The sequence below is a fragment of the Nilaparvata lugens genome, chromosome 6, assembly GCF_014356525.2.
Source record: "Nilaparvata lugens isolate BPH chromosome 6, ASM1435652v1, whole genome shotgun sequence".
NCBI classification, from domain to species: domain Eukaryota; kingdom Metazoa; phylum Arthropoda; class Insecta; order Hemiptera; family Delphacidae; genus Nilaparvata; species Nilaparvata lugens.
The window spans coordinates 12,573,527-12,584,401 of NC_052509.1; the positions used below are offsets into that span (position 1 = coordinate 12,573,527).

Sequence of the window (10,875 nt, forward strand, 5' to 3'; positions counted from 1 at the left end):
CATTTTCTCCCCTCTTTTTATTCCTCTCACTTCCCTTCCTATACTTTCTATGTTTCTGTTATCTCCATTCTTCTCCCTCCTCCTTCTCTTTCTCTTTCCTTCATTCTCGCCCCTCCTTCTCCACTCATATCCTCTCCTTCTACTAGTTTCAACTTCTTATAAAAATATTGAGTTGTTTATAAATTTTACATTCAAATTCTATAATATTCAAGTCACCTTTCTATAATTTCTTCTCCTCATGTTATTTCCATTCTTCTCTCTCCTCCTTCTCCTTGTTCTTCCTTTCTCTTTCCTCCATTCCATCGCCTTCTTCTCCTCGTTTTCTCTCCTCCTATTAGTTCCATGTTTTTATAAATATCGAGTTTTTAATATTTTACATCTATAAATATTTTTTCGCAGGGTGGTTTATAATGCAGATTTGAGTGGAGATTTGGAGTTCGTGAAGGAATCCAAAACAGTTTTCAAATTTGTGTTGAAGGCCGGTGATAGTTATGTGGATACCAAAAACATTAATAATGGAAGGTAAGCATAATTTCAACAGCTTAAATTGTGATTTAATTCATTTGATGAATAGAATAATTTATATGATTAATAATTAAATATTTATAATTCTAATGTGATTTCTCATATCATTATTAATTCAATAAGAACATCTTATCATAGAGAAAAGATAGCATCTGAAGATATCCCATGTTATATTATCTACACTGTATATTATCTACAGTTTGTTTATGTTTCAAATTACAAGGCGATTCTCTTCAAGTCAACTCAGGCCGATTACTGTCGACTACTGTCTATTATTACTCTTTTACCGGGTGAGAGTGTAAGAACGGCACAGTTTTGAGAGACTGCCAGCGTCACATAGCTTGACGATAAAGGAATATGTTTACTATCGACTTAAGTTAATAGTGATATTTGAAACATAAACGCAATATACCATGGGATATCTTATTATGCTATATTTTCTCAATGGTCTCAGCCATTATATAATAGTATTTGGTACATTCAAGCTTGTATGTTGAATATCTTGAATGATAGTATAGGTAATGATAATAATTATTGGTACAACGAAATTTCCATTGGATAATGGATGGTGTAGGCCACCCATTGGGCAAATTGATTTTCGAAATTTGAAGAGGTGATTTTGAAATGATTTATTATATTATAAACATCACTCATTATTCTTGGATATACATGGCATTGAATTTTATAATATAACTTATTCTTCTTTCTCCTTCGGTTTCCTTCTTCTGATTATTATTATTATTATTATTAAACGAAAATACAAATTAAATCCTGTAATTCACCCCGAAGACTTCTGCTACTGCAAATATTGACAACAGGGTAAACAGATAGATGGAAATTCGATGAGTGTGCTACTATTCAAAAATTATTTGTCAGCCCGGGAATATTTTCCATTCCCTATTTTTTATTCTATTAACTATTTTTGAATAGTAGCGCTCATCGAATTTCCATCTAGCTGTTTACCCTGTTGTCAATATTTGCAGTAGCAGAAGTCTTCGGGGTGAATTACAGCATTTAATTTGGATTTTCGTTTGATAATAATAATTATTCATTATAATTTGAATAATTGCAATATCTCAGTAATTTCCATCTGTAAACTTCTTCTAATTCTTACTCTTCTTCTTCTTTTTCTTCTTCTTCTTCCTCTTACTTTTCCTCTTCTCCTCCTTCTTATTCTTCTTTGACTTCTCCTTCTCCTGTCTGTTTACTGCTTCTTCTTCTTCTCCTGTCTTCTTCTTCTTCTCCATCATTCTTCTTCTTCTTCTTCTTCTTCTTCTTTTCTTCTTCTTCTTCTTCTCTTCTTCTTCTTCGTCTCTTCTTCTTCTTGTACTGTATTCTGTTTTTTTTCGCTTATGATTTCAGGTTCACTATAAAATTGAATGGAAAAGAGTTACCTAATGTAATTGATATTGAATTTGCTGGCGTTTATACATTGATGATTGAGAAAACAAGTAACTCAACTGTGGTAAGTAACTTAACTTACTCCTCTTGTCTTATTAGAAAATTTTCATCTATCTATAATATAATAAGGGAAAGAATTGGCTTATACACGTAGGGTATAGGAAATTCACAAATGACGCATCATCACGTCTCTACTACTCAACTGATTAACTTGAAATTTTGCATACAGATTCTTACAGAGGGTAAGGTACAGATAATTTACAGAGGGTGGTTATAGGTATGAATTTTCAATTCTCCAAGTTCATTTATCTATTTATTCATTTATACATTTATACCTGCAATATCATTCTCAACAACTATGAATGATTGGAGAAGGAACAACCAGATTGTTTTCAGTTTGTCAACTTTTCAATTGGCCCCTCGTGGAGCACGGGTTACCATTCATCAATATTGAAACCAAAGTAGACAAATCAATTCAGTGAAGTCAGAGTTTTTATTATTTGTTAACTTCTCGTGGGTTATTTCCTATAGTGAGGTCCACGTTATAATGTCAGTGTAGAAAGATAGGACAACATCGTTGCCGATGCTCTGCCTTGCCACTGCCTTCTGTAGAGGATACCCGATACCCAAATACCGATGTACTATTAGCTCTTCATTCTTGTTTGAAATCATCGATTATATTTTATTCGTCTAGGAAATATATTTTCACGTGATTAAATAATAAATTTTCGCAATTGAGATTGAAAATTTTGTTGAATACATTTCTATTATGCTTGAAAACGATCTGGCTATGTTGCGGAGCTAGGAAAGGATAGCGCTATCTGTTCTGTCTAATGATAAACAAGGATAGCAACATCAATGTTAATCAAATACTGCCAATATAACGGAGAAACATAGAAGAAAGATAGCATAAGAAGATATACCATGGTATAGGTCGTTTATGTTGCAAATATCAAGCCGATTTTTTGGTTAATTCAAGCCAATTACTGACGGCCACTGTATATTTATTAGTGTGTTGTTGGGAGTGTGAGAGTGTAAGAACGGCACAGTATGAGAGACTACCAGCGTCACATAGCTTCACAAAAAACAAACTACTAGGACAGTCAGCTTGAGTTAACAGTGAAATTTTAAACTTAAGCGCGCTATATCATGGGGGCCGATTTTTGTTAATGCCCCGTTCTCACGACCCGTGACTTACTCAAGCCAATTACTGTCACAAACTGTCTTTTATTAGTGTGTTGTTGGGAGTGTAAGAGTGTAAGAACGGCACAGTATGAGAGACTACCAGCATCACATAGCTTCTCAAAAAACAACTACTAGGACTGTCAGCTTGAGTTAACAGTGGAATTTGAAACTTAAGCGCACTATATGATGGGGGCCGATTTTTGTTAACTCAAGCCAATTACTGTAACCTACTGTCTTCTATTAGTGTGTTTTTGGGAGTGTGAGAACGGCACAGTATGAGAGACTACCAGCGTCACATAGCTTCTCAAAAAACAACTACTAGGACAGTCAGCTTGAGTTAACAGTGAAATTTTAAACTTAAGCGCGCTATATCATGGGGGCCGATTTTTGTTAAAGCCCCGTTCTCACGACCCGTGACTTACTCAAGCCAATTACTGTCACATACTGTCTTTTATTAGTGTGTTGTTAGGAGTGTAAGAGTGTAGAACGGCACAGTTTGAGAGACTACCAGCGTCACATAGCTTCTCAAAAAACAACTACTAGGACTGTCGGCTTGAGTTAACAGTGAAATTTGAAACATAAACGCACTATATCATGTGGGCTGATTTTTGTTAACTCAAGCCAATTACTGTAACCTACTGTCTCTTATTAGTGTGTTGTTGGGAGTGTAAGAGTGTAAGAACGGCACAGTAGGAGAGACTACCAGCATCACATAGCTTCACAAATACAACCACTAGGACTGTCGGCTTGAGTTAACAGTGAAATTTGAAACATAAACGAGCTATATCATGGGGGCCGATTTTTGTTAACTCAAGCCAATTACTGTCACATACTGTCTTTTATTAGTGTGTTGTTGGGAGTGTAAGAGTGTAAGAACGGCATAGTGTGAGAGACTACCAGCGTCACATAGCTCCACAAAAAACAACTACTAGGACTGTTGGCTTGAGTTGACAGTGAAATTTGAAACATAAACGCGCTATAGCTTGGGGTATCTTCTCATGTTATATTTTCTCTATGGTGAAGCTTACTAAAAGCTGTGTAATTTCATGTGATGATTTCTTAGAAAGGAGACTGATTCATCTTATTCATTATATATCTAATTTCAGAATTATAATTTATTTATTTTTTGCAGATTACAAGACTGTATACAATCACTTCGCCGAACACAGTTCATATTCTCTGGCAGTTGCCTCAAATCCTGGTTCTCACCGCTGCTGAAATCATGTTCTCAATTACTGGACTTGAATTTTCCTACTCACAGGTGAATATTAGACGTTCATCATGAAAACTTAACATTGTAAAATAATTTTTCCTCCACCTACTGTCTAAAGTACTTACTTTACTCCCTGAAACATAATACTAAAGCGTCACGTTTCCGCTCTCGGTAGTAAAAAACAGAAAAACTCCCTAGGGAGGAAAAGTGACTCCATTTAAATAACATGGTAAGCATCCATATTTTGAAAACTTACATTGTAAAAGGTTCAAAGGTCTAAGCTCAGATGAGGAAGCATGTAGAGTAGTCATTAAACCAACTAAATTCAATACCTCAACCAGACATTTGATCAATATAATTATGAAATTTATGTTTGTATGCTAAAATTAATACAAACTTCATATCACTAAACTAAAAAATGAAATATCTTATCCCATGTTATTCAAAATAGCAGCCAACGAATATTCCTCATTAACTAATCAAATTTGAAACGGGAACTTCATCATAGCTGTAGTTGTGGCGGCCATTGTTGATACAACTTTTGCCGACAAATAGCGCTGTCGGCGGAGAACTGTGATTACAAGCCAGCTGTTTCTGTTTACTTTTTACTTTCCTTGCCCTATTACCATAGGAAAGGAAAGTATTGCTTTCCGAGAAAAATTTAAGGTACCCCAATTTCTATATGTTTCAAGGTCTCCTGAGTCCAAAAAAGTGGTTTTTGGGTATTGGTCTGTATGAGTGTGTGTGTGTGTGTGTGTTGTGTGTGTGGTGTGTGTGTTGTGTGTGTGTGTGTGTGTGGTGTGTGTTGTGTGTGTGTGTGTGTGTGTGTGTGTGGTGTGTGTGTGTGTGTGTTGTGTTGTGTGTGGTGTGTTGTGTGTGTGTGTTGGTGTGTGTGTGTGTGTGTGTGTGTGTGTGTGTGTGTGTGTGTGTGGTGTGTGTGTGTGTGGGTGTGTGTGTGTGTGTTGTGTGTGTGTGAGTGTGTGTGTGTGGTGTGTGTGTGTTGTGTGTGGTGTGTGTGTGTGTGTGTGTGTGTGTGTGTGTGTGTTGTGGTGTGTGTGTGTGGTGTGTGTGTTGTGTGTGTGTGGTGTGTGTGTGTGTGTGTTGTGTTGTGTGTGTGTGTGTGTGTGTGTGTGGTGTGTGTGTGGTGTGTGTGTGTGTGTGTGTGTGTGTGTGTGTGTGAGTGTGTGTGTGTGTGTGTGGTGTGTGTGTGTGTGTGTGTGTGTGTGTGTGGTGTGTGGTGTGTGTGTGTGTGTGTATGAGTATATGTGCATCTGTGTACACGATATCTCATCTCCCAATTAACGGAATTACTTGAAATTTGGAACTTAAGGTCCTTACACTATAAGGATCCGACACGAACAATTTCGATCAAATGCAATTCAAGATGGCGGCTAAAATGGCGAAAATGTTGTCAAAAACAGGGGTTTTCGCGATCTTCTCAAAAATGGCTCCAACGATTTTGATCAAATTCATACCTAAAATATTCATCGACAAGCTATATCAACTGCCACAAGTCCCATATCTGTAAAAATTTCAGGAGCTCCGCCCCATCTATGCAAAGTTTGATTTTAGATTTCCAATTATCAGGTCTCAGATATAATTTAAACGAAAAATTTTGAGTGGAAAAGATTCGGCATGAAAATCTCCTCAATTAATGTTCAGTAACATTTTCATCTAAAATTAAAAATAAGCTCGAAATTTGAAAAAATGTAATTATCCAATTAATGCAAACTGTTGGCAACTGTTGATTCTATTAAATGATTCACTATGAAGAGATAGCAGACCTCGTGTGTCTCCAGCGTTATTGCCCTGTCACCAGCTGGCTCAAATCTTTGTTCATAAGAGTAAACTTGAGATGCGCGGGAACACTAGCGTCAGGTGATAAATTTTCATAACGGCAAGGAAAGTTGTGTGAGTGCACCACACCAGATTTTTAGATTATGTTGTAACAAATTATTTGGTCACGTAAGTTTTTAAAAATTATTTTATTTGAAGTTTTTATAAAAATGTAGGTGGAAGAAAAATGTTGTGTATATCATGAGTGAAAAATATTTTTTTCTCACTCAGGAAAATTGTTCCCAAACTTCAAACTTTTCCCTCAGGGACAAGTACTTTTCATTCTAGATATACTAATAACTATTACTATAGTGAGGCTCACGTTATAATGGCAGTAAAGAAAGATAGCAGAACAACGTTGCCGAACCTCTGTCTTGTCAATGCCTTCTATACACGGTAGCTGATACAGGTTTATTGATCTAATATTAACTATTCATTCTCGTTCAAAATGATCAATTATATATTATCAAGCAAGAAATTATTATATTTTCCAATAATTTCATAATGAATTTTCATAATTGATTTCGGATATTTTGTTCAATTCTACATTGTTCTACATGAAATTATATTTCTCAATAATAATTTTATAATGAATTTTCATAATTGATATGAAATATTTTGTTGATTAATTATCAATTCTACATTGTTAAAAGACGATCTGGCAACAGAGCAAAGAGAGGAAGAGATAGCGCTATCCGCTTTGTTAAATGATAGACAAGGATAGCAATACTATTGCTAACCAAACACTGCCATTATAACGTGGACTTTAGCAAAATAAATTTGATTTTTTCAATTTCTAGAAAATATGAGTTGAATGCTAGCTATTATTTTACTCTTCCATTGATTAATTATTATTTATTTTTGTTTTTTAGGCTCCCAAAAGTATGAAATCAGTGATGTCTTCACTTTGGCTTCTCACGGACGCTCTTGGAAATGCGTTGGTTGTCGTTTTTGAAGAATTTCTGAGACTTGATAGTCAGGTGAGCTAAAATTAATGTTCTTCCCATTATACAGTATAGATAAAAAAGGTGAATCAATATGGTATATTTTCTATTATTTTCTTTTCTCTCATTATATAGACCCTCTTTTGTTTTCACACTAACATTGAAGATTATTCCGGGCTCCGCTAGGAAACTTGATGAACTGAAAACTTGACCTACTGAAATTTTGATGGATTCAAAATAAGCCTATAACCAGCCTCGGTAAATAAGGAATCTGTACGCAAAATTTCAAAGTTATCAGTCCAGTAGTTGAGACGTGATGATGCGTCATCCGTGAATTTCCCATCCCGTACGTGAATAAGCCGATTCTATCCTTTATTAGATTATGGATTATTCTACTCGTTCCACCTCCTTTATTATATTATAAATGATTTTTTTCCATTATACCTCCTTCATTCATAATTTGTTTTTTTACATTCGATTCTGATCTTTATTTTATTATTATTTTATTTGTTACACGTCCTTCATTCATATATTGTTTTCTTTTACTTTCGTTTCTGATCTATATTTTATTACAAATCTATTTCTTACACCTGTTTCAACCATAATTTGTTATTTTTCATTTGATTCCAATCTATTTTTTTATTTTTTTCTGTTCTCTCATTATATAAACCAATTTTTGAAGATTATTCCTATTATTATTTTACACGTTACACCTTCTTTTCATTCATAATTTGTTCTCATTTTCATTCGATTCTGATCCATATTTTATATTTTATCCGTTACACCATTTTAATTCATAATTTGGTTTCTTCTACATTCGATTCTAATCTTTATTCTATTATCATTTTATTCGTGACACCTACTTCATTTATGATTTGTTTTGTTTTACATTCGATTATCATCTATTTTATTATTTTTCATCTCATTGTTCCCAGGTAGAACAGTTCTTTCTATTTGCTGGTTCAATGGTATTATTTGTTAATATTTGTTTATCTATTTGTATTTATTTAAAATCAGATTTCTATTTATTTCAATCTATTTTCCAATCCATTTTCTATTTCCTTTGTTTCTATTTTCAGGTAAAACAGTTCTTCCTTTCCCCGAGCCTAATGGTATTCGATAATCTATTAGTATTTATTTCAATTATATTTCCCAATCAATTTTTCATTCCCTTTGATTTTTTTTCAGGTAAAACAGTTCTTTCTATTCGCTGTTTTGATGGTATTTTATGTTATTCTATTTGTATTTATTTCAATATACTTACCAATCAATTTTTAATTTCCTTTGATTTTGTTTTCAGGTGAAACAGTTTTTCCTATTTGCGGGCCTAATGGTTTTCGTTATGCTAGTTTTTGCTTTGCTAGCCATGCGCTACGAATATGTGACACCAAAAGAAGATGATGAAGAGGAAGAGAGAGACGAACAAGGTGGAATGAGAGAGGAAAGAAGAAGAGAAAGCAACGGAGAGAAACCGATGGAAAGAGTAAAATCACAAACAAATCCCGTCTTTGATTCAACTGAATAGTTTAGTTTTGAAACGATCTTGCTGTGATAATTTATTGTTAAACAATTATTTTTGTCCCTTATTTTAATATTTATCTCCATAAAAAATCAATTTTTTGTTGTTATTGTGAAATGAAATGAATATTTGAATAAATTTTGAGAAATGCTCATTTCATAAATTTTAATAAAAAATCATTTCGATATTTATTGTATATTTTCATTTCAAATTATTTGTTTATTCAATGTTCGTTCATTTGAAGTATTTTAGTGTCTAAAGAATAATACCTCCAATTTTCAAATTTCAATTTTAAATTGACAATTTCATAAATTTTTATAACAAATCATCTCGACATTTATTGTATATTTCCATTTCAAATTATTCGTTTATTCTATGTTCGTTCATTTAATGTTGTATTTTAGTGTCTAAAGACTATTACCTTAGATTTTCATGTTCAGTTTTCTAGAAATAACAATCTATACACCTTACTCAAATATTCAAATAATGACATATTTAATATTAACTCCTTTATTCATTAGATAAAAATTACAATATCGGAATGAAAATACAAAAGGCGCTATTCCAAAACTTCTTCAGTTCCTAAATTTGGTGCAATAAAATGTTTAATGTGGTAATATGCAATGTAATAGCAAATAATGAGATAGAATATTTTATATTTTATTTTGATTAAATCGTTCACCATTATATGTATTCCATTAACTAACTGATGATGTATTTTTGATGGAATCTAGCTCGATTTGAAAATCTTTCTTCAATTGTTCTAGTTCAAAATATTGTTCATCAGTACATTTCCATGTCTTCCAGTGTAAATTGATTTATTGAGCATTGTTATTTCTATAAATTTTCGGTACCATAGCCTACAAATTTTAAATTCCTTCTGATTGATTTTAGATGTTACATTTGAAGCTTTAATATTTTTTTGGATTTTGAATAACTTGTTTGTATACCGCTATCTGTATTGCTTTAAACCAATTGTGTTTGTCAAACACTAAACATAAAATTTTCAACTCAATTCCAAAAAATTACAAACTTTTTGCCTTATAAATATTTTATCAAAATTGATTCTGTTTGAAAGATTGATGCTGTTAATGCCACTGTATACACTTATGATTTTAAATTGAAACTTTCAAATCAGAGCGATTTCTTCTATGTCATATCATAAACAATTTCGTCATACTCGTGAACCAATCAATCTATTAATAGTTTCAAGGCTTTAAGATGTTTTTTGTACAGTATTCAAATATTTGTATGTGTCTATTCATTAATATATCTACTATTAATAAATTTTATTTTTACTAAAACTGTCTTTAATTTTATTAAGTTTATTATTTTCCTACCTCTCATTCACACACTCAAGAATATCAGAGGAACAGAATGAACAAATTTCTATATTTCCTAAACATTTCATTTTCACTAAAATTGTCTTTCACTTTTTGTGTAGTTGAGAAGTTGATATTTTGGTAATTATTCATATTGAATGAAAAGACTGAGGAATTGTCAAAAAAAGTTAAATCAGTGGTTTTTTTTGACAATTTCTCAGTCTTTTTCATTCAAAATTGTCTTTTATTATATTAAGTTCATTATTTCCCTACCTCTTATCCACTCAAGAAAATTAGAGAAACAGAATTAACAAATTTCTAAATTTTCTAAACATTTTATTTCTACTGAAATTGTCTTTCATGATATTAAGTTTATTATTTTCCTACCTTTTACACACTCAAGAAAATTAGAGAAACATGGTTAACAGATTCTTAGAATTTAATAACCAACAGCAGGTCAACGTTATAATGACAGTAAAGAAATATTGGAGAACATTGTTGCCGATCCTCTGCCTTGCTACGGCCTTTTATAGAGGATAGCTGAAACTGGTATTTCTGATGTAATACCAACTGTCCATTTTTGTCTGAAATAATCAATTATATTTTATCCGTCAAGGAAATATATCTTTCAATGATTAATGATACATTTTGTTGTGATTGAATATTATGTTAGTTTATTATATTTCTACATTGTTTAAAAATCATCCGGCAACGTTGCGGAGGTAGAATAGGTTAGCGCTATCTGCTTTGTCGGATGATAGACAAGGATAGCAACACCAGTGTTAATCAAATACTGCCATTAAAACATGGACCTCACTATAGAACTTTTCAACTGAAATCTATCACAGCAGTTCAAAATTTTATTAATAATTTCTTACATTGATCATTGAAGGATGATTTTACTGATAATCTATGAACTTACAAAATATC

General features: G+C 32.6%; 1 protein-coding gene across 2 annotated transcripts in view; it reads left to right on the forward strand.

Moving 5' to 3' along the window:
* The window catches only part of LOC111060106 (peptide transporter family 2), a 59,312-nt gene extending 49,385 nt beyond the window's left edge, over positions 1-9,927 (forward strand). The window contains exons 14-18 of one of the 2 annotated variants that reach the window (XM_039430125.1): positions 400-522; positions 1,888-1,990; positions 4,244-4,372; positions 7,033-7,140; positions 8,405-9,900. In XM_039430125.1, the coding sequence (XP_039286059.1) occupies positions 400-522; positions 1,888-1,990; positions 4,244-4,372; positions 7,033-7,140; positions 8,405-8,629 (688 nt within the window). In that variant the 3' untranslated portion in view covers positions 8,630-9,900. Of the gene's footprint in view, positions 1-399; positions 523-1,887; positions 1,991-4,243; positions 4,373-7,032; positions 7,141-8,404 lie in introns of both variants that reach the window. The other variant, XM_039430126.1, reaches the window with a different exon arrangement.
* The last annotated feature ends 948 nt before the right edge of the window (positions 9,928-10,875 follow it).